The sequence below is a fragment of the Akebia trifoliata genome, chromosome 15, assembly GCF_017979445.1.
Source record: "Akebia trifoliata isolate Shusen 1 chromosome 15, ASM1797944v1, whole genome shotgun sequence".
NCBI classification, from domain to species: domain Eukaryota; kingdom Viridiplantae; phylum Streptophyta; class Magnoliopsida; order Ranunculales; family Lardizabalaceae; genus Akebia; species Akebia trifoliata.
The window spans coordinates 16,931,437-16,954,592 of record NC_141389.1 but is presented as its reverse complement, the minus strand read 5'-3'; the positions used below and the strand labels follow the sequence as shown (position 1 = coordinate 16,954,592).

Here is a 23,156-nt window from a genome sequence, read left to right as displayed (position 1 = left end):
TTGTTTTTTTTATGTATCGATTATAACGAATCATTGACAAATTTGTTTTGAAAGCTACTTTGTTTCACTGATATTGAGTTATGGTATATTATACGTATGGGTTTGTCTAGAATCAAAATATCCAAGTATCCACGAAATCAAAAACCCTTAATTACTTTTTATTTTAAATTTCTTCGGTTATTCTGAGTTTTATATATGTTTAACTGAAAATTTTACAATCCTTATGTGTTTAATTCGACGAAATGGGTTCGAATGGAAATTCCTATGTGTTTTTTTTATTTTTTTTATTTTTTAATGATTGTTCATGTTTGGATCGGACACCAATTCAACTAAGAAATTCTTGAACAAATAGTGTTGTTTTTAGCCATTGTTTTGCTTTGGTTGTTTCCCAATCTTTGTTTTCCATTATTTATTATGTGGTCATGTTCATCCTATTAGGATAGCTTTTTTTCTTCTAAGATATCTGTCAATGATGCATAAAACATGCACGTATTATCAGATTAACTATGATGATATGTTATTGTCACTACCACTGAGGCATATTGAAAGCGCCCTCGATCCGCGGGGTGCGCGGATCTGCTTTTGACCCTTGAGGTTTGGGAGTCGCCACCTAGTTATTACGGTCTAGGAACTGATCAATGACTTTAAACAGATAAAGGACTAATCTAGAATCGAAAAAGCTGAATTCGGGGATCATGTTACGGGGTTGGAAGGTGTTAGGCACCAACCCCTCCCAGCCAAAGCCGGTCTCTACTAACTTTCCAAATAAATTACATTGCTAAAAACCTAGATAATAATAAATAAATAAATAAAAAGTTATACATTTTCGATAGCAAAGACTTTGTTCCCTCAGATCCGACAGAAATTGCTCCTTGTACTGTACTCCTTGCTTCGTTTTGTCTCCAGATTTTATTTCTGATCTCCGAGGCAAGGTATCTCTACTTTCTTAGATCTGAACTTTTCAAGTTTGTTGTGGATTTTAGGATGTTTTTGGAAGGCTTTTAGGTGTTTCTTAGGCTAAAATCGAATGAGGGATGTTAGGTAAGGAATTTGGGCTCCAAAATTAGGGTTTATGGGAGGCTAGGGGGGCTTTTAGACCTACTTCTCTTAGGGTTTATGATTTGATACGAAAATAGGGTGTGAGCACGTCTATTTATAGATTTTTTTAGGGGTTGATTTTGATAGAGTTAGTGTTTAATTAGAGTTCTTTTAATTAGAGTTGTGTTTTAGTTAAACTTGTTTTAGGTAGAGTTGTGTTTTAATTAGAATTGTTTTAGGTAGAATTATTTTTTAGTTCGAACTCTATTAGATAGAGTTATTATTTAATTATAACTCTATTAGGGTTTTTGACTTTTGGTCTTATTTGATTGACTTTTAATATTTTGACTTTAGTCTTAATTGATTGACTTTTAATATTTTGACTTCAGTCTTTTTTAATTGACTTTAATTTTGACTTTAGTCTCACTTGATCGACTTTAATACCTTGACCTCAGTCTTTCTTGATTTACTTTAAATTTTTGGAGAACCCTCCTCCATTATTTCTTTAATTCTTTGGACCCCCAAATGGAGGGGTCCTTAAAAAAATATCTCACGAACCCTCAACAATTTTACTTGAAAGTCCGATTGATCGATTTTTTAATTCAAAATTTTAAATTAATTTCATCAATGTTTCACTTTAATTATATAATATTTTATTTATTAATTTCGAAATTTTTTATTATGAAAATTGTGAAATTACCGTTTTGCCCCCGAAGAGGATTTTTCACGTTTTAAGTCGGATTTTAATGTTCTAGAATGTTTTAGAATCGATTTTTCGTAAGGAATTCAATGGAAATATTAGTTTGTGTCATTTACGAAATTTTTTGTGTGAAATGGTCATGAACTTTATGAGGGGCATTTTCGTAATTTTGTCAAATTCTGTTAAAATTGGTGAAATGATTATTTGATTTCGATTTGTTGTTTTACGTGTTTGAAAGAGTTTTCCTAATCGTAACGTAGGCTTTAGGGTTGTTTTGAGATTAGGTGTATTTTGGTAATTTGGTCAATTTTTAGTGATTTTTATCGTGAAGCTTCTTTTTGGTCTGCAAGATGATGATTTCTATGTTTCTGGGGTCATATTTTCCTAGCGTAGCGTGGTTTCTAGGGTTTTATCAGTTCGAGATACCTCATCCGAATTTCTGAAACACATCTGGTAACAAAATAAAGCAATGGAATACACATCCATCATTGGGAATCATTGCGATCGGATTAACGAGTTGATTAATCAGGCGAGTGCAAAAATGGGGTGTTTACACATATCTGCAATGAAATGGAGATTCACCCCTTAAAAAAATAAGTCATCATTGAGAATAAGTGAAAATTGAGGTACCAATAGAACAAACCCTTGTTTTTTAATTTTTTTGCACTTTTATTATATATAGGGTCCCGTTCAGCAATAAACATTTTGGCAAAACATTTTTCAAAACATGGGTTAGAGGTTTTGGAATGGGCTGATTTTTGGTGAGGATGATCTTCTCACCGTAGAGATCATCCTCACGAAAAATCAGCCCATTCCAAAAGTTCTAACCCCAGTTGAAAAATCGTGGACCGTCCATTTTTTGTAAACCATTTTTTATGGGGTTAGAAGTTTTGGAATGGGCTGATTTTTGGTGATGATGATCTCCTCACTGTAGAGATCATCCTCACCAAAAATCAGCCCATTCCAAAACCTCTAGCCCATGCTTTGAAAAATGTTTTGCCAAAATGTTTGTTGTTGAACATTTCCCATATATATATATATATATATATAATAAAAAAGAATTATTAAATTTTTATATAGCTAGAAGTCATTAGGAGCTCTCAAGGAGAGAGTCTTTGGAATGAAGAAAGAGTTGAGAATATGTTCTTATTTATAGGTTTAAAAATCCCTCCAAAATATTTAAAAAGCAATGTGGGATTTACAAAATATTTGAAAAAGAAGTCAAAAAGAACTTTTACAAATTTCAATCCATGTGAAAAGATATCAACTTATAGAATTTTTTTTTTTTTTTAACTACTTACTTTTCTTTAACAAAAAAATACACCGATCATAACGTAACTTTTAAATATCATTTTAAAATAAATTAAATTAATTTTATTTGAATTAATTTTAAATAAATAAATATTAATTATTTATTAATATTTATTTTAACATGGCAATGGTAATAGAGATTGGAGCAAACTTATCAATGATACAGGGACATTGACGAGCGAAAGAAGGATGTAGAAAGTTGGGGATTGACCCAGAATATAGTAATCAGTTGTTTCTTTAGTAGTCCAGTAAGAAATATCGCTCATGGGTTGTTAATGGTAGACGTAACAATAACATATAAAAGAAATTTCAAGGTCCGGATCAACGTATTCGTCTTTTGGTGTCATGTCCTCGATAGTGTTTTATTAAAGGATACCAATTGGCCACGTTTGCAAATGTGATTTGGAGAGAACTTTTCATCACGTTGCTCAGCCCATGTTAGTCGGTATGGTGGGTTGGGAAGTGGGAAACACATTCATAGTCGATCCTAACGACTGCGGCTTGAAAGTAGTGGAGCGATCAACAAACTCCTCAAGTAGATGTAATATCCTCCTCTCGGTGCACGGCAAGCTCGAATGCTAAAGTGCCACGTAGACACTAAACCTAAGTTTTGAAGATCTCTTAGATCCCGTTAAAAATGGGTAATTCCAAAAATCAACTTTAAAAAGAAAAAAAAAAAAAAAAATGGTTTTAAGACCCCTTCTCATTGTACATTAAACAATTCCCCCCACACCCCTTCCAACAAAAAAAATAAAAAATAAAAAATAGCCACTAGAGATTGAATTTAGTTTGGAGCATCTAGGCACAAGGATATTCTTATTAATATAAATTTAATATTTAGATTAATTAAAATATTAATTAATCTCTCTCTTTCTTCATCATCAATTTTTGATCTACTTATTCTCATCTAAATGGCATATAAATAATTTTTTATTTTTTATTAGCTTACTTTTTAAATTGTTAAAGGAATATTTTTTTTAATCCACTATTTTGTATTTAATTTGATTTTTTCCATGCTTTCAAGTGGATTAGCCTTATTATTTATTGAAAATACTTTTTATTTTAAAAAATGTGAAGAAAAAAAAATTAAATAATTTTTTGCATATTAGGGAACCAAACCAACCGATGAATATGAGGTAAATCTCATATGATTGTTTTCTTATGTGCTTTTCTAGTTCCAATTGTGGACAAGGTTTCACCTATAAGCTATTCTCTCTCAAATATTACTCCCAAAGGAGAATAGCAAAAGCCACTTTATTAACTAAACTTCTTCTAATTCAAAGAAAAGAAAATTATTATGCCGCTGTTCAATTATTGTATGTTATCAGGATGGATTATAGGGGTATTTGGTGATCTAATATTCATCAAAGAGGCCATTTACAAAATATAGGAAGTTGGGAGGTAAAGAACGCCAATGGCGATGGTAGGAAAACAAGTAACTGAGGGGGTGAACATGATCAACCTGTATCAATGGAGAGAGAGAGAGAGAGAGAGAGGGGTGGGAGGTTCACAACATTATTTAAAAGCAGCTTTAGAGGACTGCAGACACCCACCTATTCAAAAAATTCACCAAATAAGAGACCAACCAATTAAATCGTTGAATTGACAATAATCATCTTCAACGCTATCAAAATCTCATTAAACATTCTTGTGATATTTTCCTAAAAAATCGACTTCAGCCTCTAGGGTAAAATTTTTACCCTTCAATCTCTTTTAACATTTTATTTTCTTCAACCTTCAAATCTCGAGGATAAGATGGGATTTTTGGGAGGTTGAAAATGTAGGATTTTGCAAAGAAACGAAAAATATCATTTTTATATTCCTCAAACTTTTCCCAAAACTTTCTGGATTTTTAATGCGCCCAATGGATGACATAACACAACAATATTAAACAATGTTTTATACCGAAAAGGAGAATTTTACATACTAGATTACAAAACATGAATGAGACTTTAAAAGTATATAAAAGGAAAAAAAGAAAAAAATATTCTATGAATTTTATTTTTTTAAGGAATCAATGGCTTCCACCGCTATTGCACAAGCTAACTAAGTCCATCAATGTGGCATATAATGTTTCCAAGGACAAATGCCCTAAAAATCTCAGATTTTCAGACTCACCAACGGAAAAATCCATATGAAGCTTGCCCTCATCCATCAATCCATCAGCCATCAGCAACCACCATGAGATGCATCCATGGGTATCTTTGGGGGGGTCAACGTGTGCCACTAGACACAATCTGTCACCTTGCTCCAGTTCCAAAGACAAGCATAGAAAGTCTCGACTCGCTTTCATACCCACTGCAAGGGCTTCCTCATGAAGCCAACGAACAACCTGGCTAGCAACCTGTGTCACAAGAGCTTAGCTACTTAATCTGGAAAAATTATGATCCTATAACTAATAATTTAAAACATGTCTAAGATCTCAGAATGATGCAATTGTTCTTTTAAAAAAATTCCATTACAATAAAAAAGAACACAAGTCAATAGGGAACATTAGTATAGAACTCCAATATCGCTTCCGGTTAATTGATCAATATGCATGGCTTGCAATCTATGAGGAGACTGGTTCTCAAAAAATGATGAGCCATAACTACATTTCCTAAGGTGACTTCTTCACTTGTATGTAGAAACCACTTATTTAATTTCTCTGATCTGTTTTGCATAAATCTTAGTAGCAAAAACATTCAAGATTGTGCACCCATTATTTTGAGATTAAATGACGCAACAAAAAAAATAGTTATAAGTAGTGTGGGTTCATTCCTCTTGAGCATTCTCTGTTAAAATCTTGTCTGACTTGATCGTTGGAGTGTCTTCCATGAAAACCACCACGAACTCAAGAATCAAATCACCACCATTGGAAAGAAGGATAAAGGAGAAGGGAATGAATCATCAAAAGAACCCAAAAGTTCAAGAAACCTGAAAGAATGAAAAGAAAAAAAAAAAAAAGGCTAATACCCATCTAACCTTGTAAGACCAGAAAAACTCTTTTGAGGAAAGTGTAGGGGGGAATAAATATAGGAAGCCAAGGTAACCAAAAGTTTATTAATCACTCTATATAGTCTCTCACAGATGCCTAAGGAGTGCATGGTGTGGTCCAAAATGATTTTGAGTGAAGTGTGTTGAGAGAGGATGAAAAATAGGTGGGGTCTCAATAGATATGATGGCAACTTTGAATAAGTTAAGGTTCTCTTGACTAAAAAAAAATCTTAACAGAAAATCCAAGAGCTTGCGAAGATTTTATCATTTTAGACTGATTTATTTCACAGTATCCATTTACTGACCTCCCTGATCTACTTTTTTTTTGGATCAGTAAAGATGGAAATATATTAAAAAGAAGAAAAGAGGAGGCCGAGAAAGCCGTCCTACAGTAAGAAAATAAACAAGAAAACAAAACTACAAAGCTAAGCAGCACATAATAAATCCCATCTAGAAAAAAAAATCCTAAAAGAAAGAAGCTCAAAATTCATCAAAAGATATGCTCCTGAAGAAAATCATCCCCAAAATTTCCAAAATGACTACTTGCAATTGATATTTCGATGTCTCTAATATTCTGCTCTCTCCAGATGCCCCAACAAACTACGAAGGGGTTTAAAGACCACAAAACTTGAAACTTATAGTGCTCTAACAGATGACCGAACTCTGGAAAAGAGCTATGACAGAGGACCAAAAACACCAAGATGTGTTGAACAAAGATAGAAAATGAGCCCAAAATTCTCTTACAAAAAAAAAAAAAAACATGGATTGGAAAATGATTAACCAATTCCCCATTTGATTTAAACAAAAAGTAGAAATTAACCAAAGTAACTACTATGGCCATGACAATGTCCATGGTAAGAATTATTCCAAGTGCAACAGTCCAAATGAAGAAGGAAATTTTGGATGGAACCCTTGAACCTCAAATGGCAACATCAGGACAAAGAGGAAGTTTTGAGGGGGAACCAAAGCATTATAGAAAGATATAACAGAGAATTCTTGATCCTTGCTAACATCCCTGTTGTTCCATAAGAAGTCTTGAATCAGTTTTTCAATTTGCAATTCAACACTTTGAGGATTTCTAAGATCCAACCCTTTTCCTAATGCATTCTATGACTGGCTCCCAAATTGCCTTGCTCCTATAAGCAACACCAAAAGGAAAGCCAAAATATGATGCCAGGAATGTATCCTCCTGGCACCCAAGGTTAGCACAAGCAAAAAAACATTTATAGTCAAACCAATGACAAACTCTTGCTTTGCAAAGGTTTGTCGCTAGGCCCGATGTCACCTCAAAACACACAAGCAACCCTCTCAAGAATCTTACCCGATACATAGAATCATCCAAGAATACAAGTATATCATCCTTGAACTGAGGATGGAAAATCATAGGACCCTCCCAATGCACTTTAAACCCGGATATTGCTCCTGTGTAGTCGGAATCTAGTGTACGGTTACGATGAATCCAACCGCATTGATCCGAAGTCGTTCCTAGCACCTCCCTCCTCGTGGCGGCGTGGTACTTGCCAAAATCACTCCGATACTCGAGTTAGAGAAGCCGAAGCAAACGTCCTTAGTACTGGTCTGTCATTAATCTCCCCAGAAGGATCTCCTTCAATAGTGCTTACTGTGCTATTTATCCTCCCTGACTGCCCCTAGGGTTTCCTCCTCTATAGGCTGTAATCATGGGATTTCCACTAACTCTGCGGAGTTGTTTACCTAATCAGGATCTTCTGGATCGATTATACTTACCTACAGAGATCTCTTCCGTGATCTTCGAGATTGACGTGCACGCAATAGTTTTACAGTTTTCCTAAGACCTGGCCTGCCCTGCTTGGCAGGCCTGATTTGGCTTATTGCTATGTTGTCCTGCCAACCAGACTAGGGAGGTCTCTGCTCTGACTTGCCCTACCTGCAGGGTTGCGCTCCGTATACTGTTTTGCGTCTGGTACCACTAAGTCGATTCGGACACGTGTACGACTTAGATTTAACATGCAATTATTTCCCTCTACAATTACCCCCTTTCAAAGGAGGCGTAGGGTCTCTTCGTCTCCTCGAGACAATTCCGCTTTCTGATTGGCTACCTCGCCTTTCATAATTGCTTCTGCTATTTTCGATTCTACTCATTCAATGCGACGTCGCTACGAATCTACTCTGACGGCGTAGATGGATTGCTCTTCATCAGTACCCGTCCACGTGGCTTAATGCTTTCTGCACTACCCCCAATCTCGCGATGCTTTAACTGGGCTCAAGTTATCCTTTCAGGCGTACGTGCTCCTTCGCCCTTTTCTATAAATAGAGAACTTAATGCATTTTTCGCTCATTACCATGCTAAAACTCTGCAAACTTGTCTCTGTGCTTTTCCGCGAAGACCTTCTCTACTTCTCTTTCTACTTCGTTGCTTCAATTACCTCTTTTACACTGAGGTAATATTTTCTTTCTTGTTCAATTTCTTTTTCATACTTAACTTTTCCATGGCCCAACTTCGACAAAGTTTGTATATTCCTGCCTTTGTACACATTCGGCTTGACGGAGACTCTAATGCCCTATGCCACCAAGGAGAAATCCTTGTTTTTGCCAGCCAAATTAAGGTTGCCTTAGTTTCCCTCTCTCTGCCTTCCTTAGAGAGGTATTAAGTAAAAGATAAATCGGACCCCTGGCCAAATGTCCAAGAACTTCTACTGTCTGGTGGACGTTGCGGAAAAGATGGGCATTACCTCCAAAAACTTCCTTTCCCGGTATAACCTGAAAGCATCCCTCAACGGCCGGGATACTATTCGTTCTATCCTCCAAGACTGCAACGGTGGCTCTGATTCCCTTTTCCTAGTTCTAATAAAGGGTGGCATAAAGACCCCTTCTACATTTCTAAGGACTGGAAATTCGCCCGACACTCCTCACGAGGGATTCAGAGTCCCTCGGACCTTCCAGGGTAATGTTGTCTGGCTGTGTTCTATTTTTCACCATGTTCAGAATTTGCTCTGCTTTCTTTAACGGCTTCTTTACTTCTTTCACAGATTCTTCTGCTCTAATAGCCACTAAGATCAGGAGAGAACAACGCAGAACATTCAAAGATCGGAGGCCAGTGCCAATGGATCTCCAAACCAGGGTAGCAGAGAAGGTGGTAGTGGAAAATCTCCTAGGTGACATTCCGCGGCCACCTGCATGACATGCTCCCTCTGGCTAGGTTGGGCGAACCGTGGAATGTCTTGATCCACTCCCTCTTGCCTTTACTCCCCTTCGGCCTCCTCCACGACGATGGGATCCTAGTGATCCGGCTCCTTCTTTGGGCGGGCATGGTTTGAAACGTTTGATCCACTCTTCCCCTTTTGGGATTCTACTAGGGTCCTCTGACATGATTGACAACAATCTCTCAGAGTTTCCACTCTCCAATTCCTTTGCCACCAGAGCTGCTCCTCCCACTGTCCCAGCCAACAGGCGGAGAAAGAAGAGAAGTCAGACTTCTCGTGGTTCCAACCTTTCCGGAGAGGCTGGTCAGCTGGTTGTGATGCCTAGGGAGCCTGTTGTCCTTGCTTCTGTCTCTGCTTTTGTTTCTGCTGTAGGTGCTACTGATGCTACTACTAGTGCTGCAACTATTTCTGTGGAGCTTCCTGCGGAGACTCAGATGCAGGTAGGGTAGAGTTTTGCCACGCCCAAGGAGGACAACCCTACTCCTGATCTCCAGTCGCGGAAGAGGCGCCGGCTCAAGAAGAGTTTGAGAAGTCCTTCCCCTCCAGAGGAGTCTGACCACGAGGCCCTTCACTTCGCAAGACTCCTTTGGAGGTAGCTGCTTTTGCCTAGATGGGTCGCGGGGCCTTCCTCCAGGACGAGAATGAGAACATTTTTCGGCCCCCTTGCCATGTCTACAATAAAGGTTGCGGGGTAAAATACCTAGTAACCGTCGTCTCCCTACCTTCCCAGTTTATATCTCCAATGGACTGGGATGTTGTTGATCGGGCTCTAACGCTGACCTGGGTTTTGGTCGCTTTACCCACGGTCTTTACCAAGTAACTTCTGTTCTCTCTGATCTGCTATCTATTTCATAACTTCTGTGCTCTAACATTTTTCTCCTGCTTCGTAAGCTCACGTCTATGGAACTCTGGCCTTCCTAAAGTGGCGTGAGACTAAGAACCAGGCAACTATCCTGGCCCGAGATCAGGGAAAGAAAATAACTGTGTTCCAAGCTGAGCTGGCCTCTTCCAGCCAATGTTCCCAAGAGGCTAGAGAGGAGATGGAGGCTAATCTGGCCCAATTTTCCAAGGCCAGCTTAGCCTTGGAGGCCTCTAATAGGAAGCTGACAGATCTTCAGGGTGTTCTGCAACTGGAGCTGGCCGGCTACAGAGATAGTGTAACGGAGAGACGAAGAGCTAGTGGAACTCCAAGGGAAAGTGCAACAACAAGAGCTTGAACTGAGTTCTCAGAGAACAAGTGTTGATTCAGCTAGGGCTGCTCAGGCTAAGGAGGACGAAGCTAAAACCAGGAAGCTTCTAGGGCAACTGCAAGCCCAGTATTCTCGACTTGTAGAGGAGGCTTCTACAAAAGCCTACCACGAAAGCTTCGAGGCTGCTCAATTTCAGTATGAAGAAGAGGAGGAAGGAGACGATGACGAAGACATGGACGATGCTCCTTTGGTGTCTCTTGTCAGGAATGTTTCCTGGACCGGACGCCTTGGGCGTATTCCCTCCTTCAACTAGATGAGAAAGGAAACCGCATTGTTATCCTTGATCGGACTCCTGGCGATCTCCTGGAGGCTGGTGTTACCTTAGAATTGAATCCTGCTTCAACCGCGAATTCTTCAACTTAGGCAACAGTCCACCCCCTACTCTCCCTTCTAGTCAACCATCCATTCTTGGTGAAGATCAAAGTGAAGTTGTTGATCCTTCAAGTACTATTGTTGAAGCCGATCCTCCAACTGCTATCCCTCAGACTTCTCCCTCGGCTCACCAGTCTTCCCTCACTGATCAATGACTTGTTCTCAGTTGTTAAGCTACCGTTCTTTGTACTATCCCAACTTCGGGATCTATCCTTTGTATTTCTCCCTTTACTATTAGTGAAAAAACTACATTTGCACATTTGCTGTCACATTTGCAATCTTTTCTTACCCTTTTTCTTACCACTCTTATGTTACACACACACTGCTTATGTGCTGCACACATGTTCTGCTAATTGACTTTCTAATTTAACTCACTTCTATACTATGCCCTTCCTGTTTTCGCTGCTGCTTTGCTCATGCTGGTTAAACGGCCCATTATACTACTGTTTTGCTTTTACAATCAGCTCGTTCTAACGCTCAGACTGCCACTGGTTAAACTGCCCACTACATATTACTTGCGCATACACTGTTATTCTGCTTTTGCAACCGGCTAATTCTACGTTAACAATCGGCTCATTACTCTTTTGCACTTCCACCTTTTCCCCCCCAAGTTCTACCTAAAGTAAATTTTACTTTAGGTGGAACATATACTGGGCTAACTCTGCAAGTGGTTGTGCGAGTCACTGTCCTTGAAGAAGGCTTTAACTTTGCTTGAATTCACGGCTATATCATTTGGCTAACTTTTCGACTAGTAAACTCATGATAGAGTAGGACCACGACCAGCTTCTAACTCTACCAGCGAGGGCAGAAAAGACTCACGTAGGTCCAGAGCTCGGCTAGATCCACACAGTGTTTTTGTTACTCATATCAGAGTTGGGCCCCGAGCTTCTTGCTCTGCCAATTAAGGTAGAAAAGAGCCATGTAGGCCCGGATCCTGGCTGGATCCCACTTAATACTCTTAAAACTCGTGACAGAATAGGACCCCGAACAGCATCTTACCCTACCAACGTAGGTAAAGAAGACCCACATAGGCCCAGATCCCAGTTGGATCCACACAGTGCTTTTGTTACTCGTGTTAGAGTTGGGTCCCGGCCAGCTTCTTGTTTTGCCAATGAAGGCAGAAAAAGCCTATGTAGGCCCGGATCATGGTTGGATCCCTATTTTCAATTGTTCCCTACACAGAGATTTAGAACATCTAAGGCAACATATTTATTGATAATACATTTTTAAATTACAAGCATTCCACGGTCTAGGCAGCTCCTGACCGGACATTATGACTAAGTAATAGGCTCCCTTTTGGCCCACTTTTGTCACTCTATATGGCCCTTCCCAGTTTGTGCCCAACTTGCTGCTATTTTGCTCTTCAGTATTCTAGAATACACGTCGTAACACTAAGTCTCCTTCTCGAAACTGTCTGGGACGGATCTTCTTGTTTAAGTAATCTTGCAATCTTTTGTAATAATGCTCCAACCTGATTAGCACTGCATCTCGTTTTTCGTCCAACAGGTTTAGTTCTGCGACTAACTATTGGTCATTTCTGCTAGTCTACACTATTCTGGACCTTATTGTAGGGAAATTGTTCTCTGTAGGGATGGCCACTTCCACTCCATAGGCCATAACGAACGGAGACATCCTTGTAGAGGTTTTGGCAGTTGTTTTGTAAGCCCATAAGACTTCGTGCATGACCGCTGTCCATCTACCTTTTGCCTCCCCTAACTTTTTCTTCAAAGTGTCTATTAACACCTTATTCGTAACCTCGGCTTGGCTATTATCCCGAGGGTACTGCGGTGTGGAAAACAATTGCTTTATCCCATGCTCACTACAGAATTCTCTAATCTATTCTCCAGTAAACTGTCTTCCATTATCGGAAACTATGGTGTGTAGCAAGCCAAACCTGCAAATGATGTTCTCCCAGAGGAACTTCTGGACTTCTTGTTGTCAGATTTTGGCCAAAGGGAACGCTTCTGCCCATTTCGTGAAACAGTCCGTTGCTACCAGTAAGAAAGTCAGATTGCCTGGCGCCCTGGGCAATGGGCCTACTAAGTCGATCCCCTATTGTGCGAAGGGCCATGGACTAACAAATGAGTTGAGTTGTACTGCTGGCTGCCGGATTATCTTCCCATGCCTTTGGCAACTATCACAGTGTTTGACGTGCAGTGCGGCATCCTTCTGCAGATAGGGCCAAAAATAGCCCTGTGAGAGAACCTTATGCTCTAGAGATCGTGCCCCTAAATGATTCCCACAGTCTCCCTCATGTATTTCGCTTAACACCTTTTTTGCTTCTCCTAGGAGTAGACAATACAAGAGTAGTCCTCCCACAAACTTCCTATATAGAACCCTATCCAGGATAGTGTATCTCCCTGCTTGGTTCCTACCTCGCCTGGCCTCCTTCAAATAGCTAGGTAGCTCCCCATGCTGAAGGAAGGCCAAGATTGGACTCATCCACCCTTAATCCCTCACAACTGCTACCATACTGGCCAATCCGGGCTTATTTATCGCTAGACACTCCTGATAACCTAACGGCAACCCACTCCTGTCCTATCCGGCTAGCATTGAGGCGATGTAAGCTAGAGCATCTGCATGCCTATTATCTGTTAGGGGTATATGCTCTACTTTTATTCTTCCCACGCGATGCATAGCGGATCTAATCTTCTCTAGGAAGAGCTACATCCTGGGATCTCGAGCTTCGAATGTCCCATTGATGTAATTTACCACTAACTGAGTCACTGTAGATTGTGGCTTCGAACACCCCCAGTCCAGCTAAAGATTCGAGGCCGAGCAGCATCGCCTCGTCCCCCGCTTAATTGTTTGACGCTCTGCACCCCAATCTCACCACCTTTTCTATTCTCGTCCCATCTGAGGTAACTAACACTACACCGATGCCCAATCCTTCGAAGTTAGACGACCCATCCACATAGGCCCTCCATCCTGGCCATCCTACAGCTCTTGCTCACCATCCGCCTGTTTCAACTCTTCTACCAGTAGATATACTTTCCCTTTTACTGGGAAGTCTGCCAAGAAATCAGCTACCGCTTGGCCCTTTAATGAGATCCTAGGTTTGAATTTAAGCCCAAACTCTACTAACTGTACTGCCTATTTAGCCATTTTGCCCGAGCCTTCTACCCTTCCCAATACAGATTTCAAGGGAAACTTGGTGATAACTTGCACTCAATGTGCCTGGAAGTACGGTCGTAGGCGCAACACCGTATAGACTAAGGCTAACCCCATTTTCTCGACTCTGGAGTAGCACATTTCTACATCCGTGAAAGTCTTACTCAGGAAGTAAATGGGCTGCTCTGTTGTTGTCCCAGTCCTAACCAAGACGGAGCTGGAACGCATGGTCTGACGTGGCCAAATACAATCCCAACTCATCCCCTACTTCTGGCCTCGAGAGTATGGGCGATTTGCCGAGGTATCTCTTTAGTTCCGAAAAAGCTAGCTCACACTTGTCCGTCCATTCAAATCTAAAGTTCTTTTGTAGCAGCTGGTACAAGGGTCTGCACTTATCAGAAGATCTAGCAATAAAACAGTTTAGTGCCACTACTCTCCCCGCCAATTTTTGGATTTGCTTCTAAGTCCTTGGGGAAGGCATTTCCAATAGTGCTCAAATCTGATTTGGATTGGCTTGAATCCCTCCCTTCGTGACCAAGTAACCCAGGAACTTCCTTAAAGTCAGTGTGAAGGTGCACTTCTCCGGGTTGAGCTTCATACCCACTTCTCTTACTCAGGCAAAGACTTCTTCCAGATCACTAACGTCGTCCTCCCTTCTCTTACTTTTGACCAGCAAGTCATCTATGTACACCTCTACTGCTCTGCCCAACAAGTCTCTGAAGAGCTCTGTAACCAACCTCTGATACGTGGCTCCCGCATTTTTTAGGCCAAAGGGCATTACTTTATAACAGTAAAGCCCCTTCTCGGTTATGAATGCTGTCTTCTCCTGATCTTTTAGGCCGAGTTGAATTTGATTGTACCCAGAGTAACCATCCATGAAGGACAGTCACTCGTGACTAGAAGACGCATCTACTAACTGGTCTATCCGTGGCATCGGGAAACTATCTTTGGGACAAGCCTTGTTTAAGTTCGTGAAGTCTATGCAGACTCTAACCTTCCCATTTTTCTTAAGGACTGCCACAATATTCGCTATCCACTCCGGGAACTGCACTTCCCTTATAAACCCAGCCTTGATCAACCTACTCACTTCTTCATTCACTGCCTCCCTGAATCGCGGCACTAACCTCCTTGGTTTTTGCTTGACTGGCCTGAAGGTTGGCTCCACATTTAGGTGGTAATAAATCAACTCCGGACTGATCCCTGGCATCTCCTCGATGGACCAGGCAAAGACAGCTCTATTCCTCCTTAAACATTCAACTAACTCCTTCAACTCATTGCCAACAATGTCTCAATAAGACTTAAAGAATGCCATTGCCAACCCATCAAGATCCAGACCTTTTTCACCATTCATAGTCACAATGGTTTGGAGAACCTCATCAACCTCCAACGGTCTCCACAACCATAAGCATTGATCCTCAGAGATTCTATCAAATTTCAAATTGACCAACTTGAGCCGATCCAAATAGACATAAAAATTTGAGCTTCTTGTAATAATCATTCACTTTGTTCCTAATGTTCTCCCCTTCCTATTCCACACCATTAATCATGATCCTTGAGATGTGATTCATCCTCCTCCACCTATTAGCAATCTTATAAAAGAAGTTTGGGTTATTATCAACTTCCTTAAGCCAAGACACTCTTAATTTTTGTATCCAGCTTATCTCCTCCATCGCTACCCTCTTGAATTCCGCTCTAAGAGTTGATTTTTCCACAAAGTCGAGAGGGCCTAAATTTTCACCCTCTTTATTCAAGTCGAACTTTTTCAATTTCTTGAAGATACTTCTCTTCGAATCAATTCGTCAAATTCATTCCAACCTTCAGCTTTCCTTTAAGATCCTTCAACTTCTTCCTAAAACAGATTCCCAATCTTCTAGAAAAAGATGAAGACCTACACCAATCATCCCCCTTCTCATGGAAAGCCTTATGGGGACAGCCACATGTTCTCAAATTTGAAAGGAGATGTTCTATTTGGTTCAATGCCCCTTCAAATAAAGATGGGATAATGATCAATGCAGGATTAGGCACGACGATCTTGGTTGCCAAGTAAAATGATCTTCCCACTCCCCAAAAACTAAAAAACTATTCACTCCAACTCATTTAAAGAAATGACTACCCCTCACCCTCACCCTCACCCTAACACTAACCCGTCCCTCACCCCCACCACTAAAAAAGGAGAAGAAAAGAATGTAACTGTACTCCTGCCTCTTCAAATAAATTTTGAAAAGTACCTGTTTCCAGGGTTTCTTTATTTTTGCCATTTTAGGGGTAATGACATTTTTTTCCACTATAATTGCAACTGTTTAAAGTCAACAGTAAGAATTACTAGGATGATCAACGATCAATGAATACATTAGGGTGAGACTTAAATTTTGAATTGCAGGGATATGGGTAGGGGTGTCAAAGTTTGATGTGGGCATAAGTGCCATATTCGACTAATCCCCAAAAATAGGATTCATGAAAAACATTATATTTTGAATAATTTACGACTAAGTCTTCTCTCTCTAAAATAATAAGGATAGTAACATACAATGTCACAGGATATAAAAAGTATTGTCTTTTGAACAAGATTATACATATGTAATTAATGATATATTTGCTACAAAGAAAATTTCAATTGAAAAGGGCAGAACTCATAATCCATGCTATTAAGTAATATCTTCCAATCAGGAAAGAAAAAATGTCGAAAATGTGTAGTACAGTCTGTGGGCACCCTCTTAGAAGAGTCCATTCAAAGTAACATGTTCTCTAATCATTCTAACTAGCGCATTTTAAATCAAGATTTACTAAAGCAGTTTGTTATGTACCTTAATAATATAGGGATGGGAGTAATGTATTTTTAGTGTATTTGTTGTATGGGATCATTACTAGTGTTTATGTGGGAAATGGGAAGGAGTTATCTCTACGTGGGTAGACTAGTTGCATAGTTAGGTTACTTGAGTGGGTAGGTTAGTGAGGGAGTTATCCTCTTTTGTAGTAAATGGCAGTTATATTAAGAAAGAGGACTCTATGTATTTTATTTTATTTTTGATACATGAGTATCCATGCTTAGTCCGACTAATCCCACGGAAACGCCCGTCACCACTTCCAGATGTACCTTGTGTACTTGGCCTTTTAAAGCACCAGGGTGGTGGCCAACAAGGGGTGAAGTGATTCGAACTCAGGACCTGCTTCCTGAGGCATGGTCCTGGCCATCTCACCAACCCTTTGTTGGTTAAGACTCTATGTATTTAATCTCCACGATTTTATGGAATATTAGACAGAAAAATATTATTATTAAGTCCTAATTGGATTTGGAAACTGACCATCTCGAATTGGTTTTGGAGGAGGTCCGATCTCGCTCGAACAAGATCATTTTCAATATTTTATTCCTTTTTTTATTATTTTGTAATCTAATCAAATTAGGTACGCAACACAATTTCAATTTCAAGTATCATAAGAATGGATATACCTGCTGCAGAAGTATAACTGGCAGATCTGCCAAGTCACAGTCATAACTGTTCATGGAGCAAATGTCCTCAGAATTGCCTTTGAACAGGCCAACTACATTAGGTGCACCCTCTCCTTCTACATTGATACAGTCATCATTCACCACCACCTTGGTCTGGAACTGTGATCTGATCCCACTCTTCCTGCTGTGGATATTTGATGGCTTGGTTTGACAGCCAGCATGAAGAATGGACTGGGGAACTATCATTGAGAGTGACCACGAAGACGTGCGTGAATGCCAAGTAGGATGAGATAACAAATGGAGAAACGGAACACTGGTCGTCTGCGTGAGTGGAAGATAAATCAATATAAGGATAATCAAGAATCTCCCTCTTCCATTCTAATCAACGTATAATAATGATAAATTAATTAATTAATATAAAAAAATCTGCTATTGGCACCCTGACTTTTACTTATTACACCCCAATTTCTTAAATTGTTTATCTCACCCCAATTAAAGATTAATACACTCTTCAAACATTACAAATGTTTGACTCAAATTATAATCCCAACATTACAAAACATTATAACACTTGTTTTGACAAGTTCAGTAGTTGCTTTACAATTATGATTAGGCTCATATAAAATCCTAAATCCAAAAAATTGAAATCTAGCAGAGAGAGAGAGAGATTCTATTGGCACCCCTACTTTTACTTATTCTCAACCATTCACTTATCTTTTTTTTATTTTAAATTGGAGTGTAACAAGCAAAAGTGGAGTGCCAGTAGCAGCTCTCTAAAAAATCAGATTGATACCATATTTTCCAGCTGTGCCAGAACTTTGCTTGCAAAGATTCTATGAGCCAAAGTCATAGAGAAATGACCCAAAATATCAAACCCATCCACAGAAGGCTGACCAGATATTTGAGTTCTACTGGTAGAGGGGCGTCTATCCTTCGCTCTTACAAACACATTTTCATGGAAAATCTGCTGTAGATAAATTTCACAACTGATTGGATTTGGATATCCGAACAACTTTTTAACGGTATCGGGCTTCTCTTCTGCTACCCTGGCACTCTCAAATGTTTCTGAAGGTACAACTGCAGTTTCCATGTTCCAGTTTCTGGGGGAATGAACTGTTTGAGTTGTATCTTGCCCGGAGGGCACAAGTGATAAAAATACGGAGGCATCTTGACCAATGCCCAATTGAAGATAGTTTTCTTGCATCCCAGTCACATTATTTCCAAGAGATTGATTGAATGCTTCACGATTCACCAAATCAAACACCTGTAATTAAAAAAAGACCCCAACTGATAAAAAATACAGTAGGGAGGGGCCATGGCTAGGGCTTAAAGGGGTCAGGTTCAAGCCAGATTTGAGTATCTCCATATCCATATTCGAATTTTTATTCAAATCCTATCAGCTAAAACCGTATCCAAACCATTTTGCTTTCATTAAATCTGGATCCAACCCAATCGAATTACTTTGATTTGGGTTGGTTGGGTCTGATAATTTTGGACTGTTCAACATTGTTTCGTCATATTTCTTTTCTAATTATTATATTATTCTATTTTACTATTATAAGTTTCTTATTTTATAAGAATTCATGTTATATTAAAGTAATAGAAAGAAGATATTTGGAAAAACATAAAAATACAATTTTCAAAGCAATATATCATTTGGATCTAGGTGGTATAGGGATGGATCCGTATCCGACTCGGGTCAAGGGATATCAACCCATATTCGTCCCATTATTCTATTCTAGTCTACTCCAAGGATCCAAACCCACTAAATTTGGAGTCATATCACTCGGATTTCGGATAAAAAAATCTGACCAATTTTATGCCCTAGCCATGGCATAGAACGGAGGCAAATAAAGAAACTTACCTGCTCATCAAAGATTGCTCGATGAACTTCACGAAGGGCTGAATGTGCTTTTTGGACACATTCGTTGACATCTTCATCTCTTGCAGCTTCTCTCAGAGGCTCTTCACCTGAGGCATTGATTTTAATTTTACAAAATGTTTCAGGCTTACAACCTGAATGCCCACCAAGAAAACCAAAATGAATAGAGCGGCATGACTTTGGAGGCAAGTGTACAGCCAGCATGCCTGCTGAATTATGATCAACACGAACTGTAGATATAGAAGGTGGACGAAATAGAGCCGCTGAATCAGACAACGAGTTATCAAACAGATCGATCATGAAGCCTTCACTTCCAGGGGCAGTAATTGCTAAACGTTGTCGTTTGACTTTCCAATTTTGCTGCAATCTATGCATTTGTCAAAAAAAGGATTGACAGAGGAAGTAATTAAGAAACCAAAAAGGATCGACAGAGGAAGATCATTCTAATTACAAATGTAAAAAAAATAAAATAAAATCTCAGAATAAATAGATATACATCAAAGCAACAATTAATGGATAAGAACATTTAAAATAAAGGGAGAATTTTCAAAAAATTTATGTTTTTGTGAGTCCCACGCACATTTTCAAGCAACAAAGATCATCTTCCACTTTAATAAGACACAAGACAGACCAACCTGATCAAGGCACCATAAAATCTTGCTTCCCGAGCAACCTGCTGTTCCAAAGCTTTGGCAGACTGCTTAAAATATTTCCCGAGATGCTGTCGATCAAACATAAAATGCATAAAAGACTGGTAAGAGATTGCAAAGGTGATAAAGTGTCTCAACATGCGATAATCAAAATTTCAATTATCTTGATGGTGGAACAGCAAATCTTATAACACTCTCTGATATATGTAAAGGTACACCGGCTTGTGGGGCCCAGATGAATATGGATAACCAACAAAATAATTAGTAGTTCTTGTTAAAATATTATCAATAAGTTCCGACATGTAATGCCCAGAAATTTTATTGCGTATCTCGAGGAATACATTTTATGAAATTTGCTGATTATTAATCATAATTGTGATGGGATAGTTTTTTTTAGTCAATCATGTATTGTTAGCCAGTTTAGAACTATCAAGAAACATAGTTTTGTGTGAACTTGATTTGATGGTTTAAATAGTTGATCCAAAAGGATATTTTAAAAGAATATTTACGAATATAAAGAGTAAATTCATATTCATTTCTATTAAACCTATTGAGAGAAGTTGAATTTTAATTTAGGTGTTTATCTCGTTAGGAAGTTAAAATGAATAAAAAGATGGACTAGTTGAATAAAGATTTAGGATGTCAATGTCTAAAGCTAAGAATTGAATCCAATGAGGTAGGGAACTTCCAATTTCTTAATTGTAGTCATAGATTTGTTTGAAAAAAAGTTGTCTTTGTTTCGAAGTAATAATTATTTCAAAATTTATGTTCAATGTAAGTATTTTGGCAAAATCTATGCATGTTAGCTTAGAATTTGGATCTATTTATGTTTTATGTTATAGGAGATTCTATTCGCTGACATCGACATACAACAAAAAGTTTTAATTTTAAAAGGTGTTCTTTAAAATTTCTTTTGAAAGAAATTTTATTGTGACATCAAGAATGGTTTTATTAATTTTGTAAAATAATATAAAGGTTTGGACTAGTGGAAAAAAAAATTCAAAAAAGATCCTGGTTGTATGTTGTTGGTATTATTGTACTTATTGATGTGTATGGTATATGAATACCTAGGTACATTAGATTACCTTGCGTGATCGCAAAGTGGATGTTGTGACGATATGGTATTTCACAGAGAGACCGCGTATTCATACTCATACAAAGTGTTACTTTTCAGTTTAATTTATGTTTTGAAAAAAAAATAATATAGTTTCATAATTCCAAAAAAATTGTTTAATGTTTTTAAAACAAAAAGAATAATTATACTTACATAAATTTTAGTAATCTATTAAAGGGTTAGGGAAAACCTATAAAAAATAGTTGGTCATAACTACTCTAGGAAATAGATTGAGATGTTTGATTTCCCTAGTATGGGATGCTTTGAAGATCAGCACCTCTCGATATCCGGGAAATTCCCTTCTAACTTTAATAGAGAACAAGGTGTAAAGGTAGTGTCTATACAAAACTCAAGTTATTTGAGGTTTGTACAAACGCCCAATGGGTATAGACAAAGATGGCTAGCCAATGATCATTAGCAATCTAGAGTAATCGAACGGATTTGACCCACGTTATGGGGGCATGTTTCACTATTGTTCTGGTCAAACGGTCAACCTGAGCCGGATAAACAGCTACCCCCAATTGGTTTGCCTTGCTGGCCACAAAATCAGGAACTAACGGTGAGGTTGCACACCGGTGAAGTGTTGGAACATATACATATATTGACTGAGATATTCACATCAATCGTGATCCTCAACCTCTATTCTCGCACACTATCATTGATTGTATATTATGTGGATGCCGAGATGATTTAAGGATGTTTACAATTACAGTATTTTAGTTAAATTATTTACATATAATTATTTCAATATGTTAATTCGATTGTTTTAGTAATTGATATTATTTGAAATAAAACCTGCTTATTTTTAAAACTGTTTAGTGTGATTAATCTGCATATTAGGACTATGATTTTAAAATATATGTTTCCTGCTGGGTCAATTTCAAGAAGTTTCAATGATCAATGATCAACTTTATGATTGTTGCAGTTTAGAAATTAGTAGGTTTGTGTGTTGTGAGCGTCAGTAGATAGTAAGTCAGTTTATGTTGAGAGAACAAGTTAGTATATTCATGGTAATAGGTGCTACTATTTCTTTCTACTATGTATAAATAAATGAAGTTGTGAGAAAGGATTATTGTTTTTGTTTATGTAGTGGAATGTATTTAGTTATGCTTCCACTACAATATATGATATCATTGTCTGAAATTGTTGAATTATGTGTTTATAACTATATGGGAAATATCTCACCTAGAGATTCTAAAACTTACTCATGGGGATTCGTGTTGGGATTTTGGGATATGACACAACATCACTAACCATATAAAAAATTTGACCTAAATTTAATTTAACAGTCCAAATTTTCTCAATTCCAACTTTACTTTTTATGAGGTTATTAATGCCCAAATAAATTGGTCCTTTTCAAGGATGCTCTCTCTTATGAGGGACTTATTGTCCTGTTGGACAATCCAACATGATATTCATGTGGGCCTTACAAGTGAGAGTTCAATATAAAAAGAAGCAATGCGTCAAAACATATATATACATTATTAAGCGGAAAAAAAAAAAAGGAGTACCCGGAAGCTCTGTAGCTTAGTTGCTGCAGATACAGAAAGGTCTGATAGAACTTCATTAGGTAACTGCTTTGGCCTAGTCATACCGGCCACTGTTACTGCATCATTAGCTTCTACCTATACAAAAACAAATAAAAAGAAACTGTAACCAAATTAACAGTGGCCCTCATGCTATATAGACTTTTTGTAAATTTTGCAATTCCTTTTACACCAACTAAAATTTTCTAGATCTTAGAAAAATTCAAAGATCCCAACCTGATGAATTTTCACACCTAGAGAAATTCTAACCTTAAAAACTACAATCTTCAAAGAATTATGAACCCAAATACCTAGAATATCCATGATCAATGAAGACTCATACATTTAATTAAAAAAAATCTGATATGGTCACAACCTTAATTTTATATTTTAGTAGCTTCTTCCTTAGTTTTAGTCTTTATCTTCTACCTATTTTCATAATTTATAATAGTAATAGGATTGTTCATAGTCACATTTTGGAGTTAAGTTCAATTAAAATAGGGTATTAACTGTTTCTTACAATTCTTGGTCATATTTCTTATAAATAGCAAGGTTGTAGCCAAAGATTGAGATGTTTGATGATTAATTTTAATTAA

At 38.2% G+C, this 23,156-nt stretch overlaps 1 protein-coding gene and 1 non-coding gene across 2 annotated transcripts in view; one reads left to right on the top strand and one right to left on the bottom strand.

Moving 5' to 3' along the window:
* The first annotated feature begins 464 nt into the window (after positions 1 to 464).
* On the top strand, positions 465 to 540 carry LOC147384447 (small nucleolar RNA snoR122). Its single transcript, XR_015173176.1, has one exon. It is a non-coding gene; the product is annotated as a small nucleolar RNA snoR122 (small nucleolar RNA).
* Positions 541 to 4,918: 4,378 nt separating this feature from the next.
* The window catches only part of LOC147384446 (RNA polymerase II transcription mediator), a 36,648-nt gene continuing 18,410 nt past the window's right edge, over positions 4,919 to 23,156 (bottom strand). Inside the window, exons 3-8 of the mRNA XM_086426748.1 lie at positions 22,546 to 22,659; positions 19,906 to 19,991; positions 19,253 to 19,637; positions 18,182 to 18,652; positions 17,389 to 17,709; positions 4,919 to 5,393 (exon numbers count right to left, since the gene is read on the bottom strand). Of these exons, the coding sequence (XP_086282874.1) occupies positions 5,064 to 5,393; positions 17,389 to 17,709; positions 18,182 to 18,652; positions 19,253 to 19,637; positions 19,906 to 19,991; positions 22,546 to 22,659 (1,707 nt within the window). The 3' untranslated portion in view covers positions 4,919 to 5,063. The remainder of the gene's footprint in view (positions 5,394 to 17,388; positions 17,710 to 18,181; positions 18,653 to 19,252; positions 19,638 to 19,905; positions 19,992 to 22,545; positions 22,660 to 23,156) is intronic.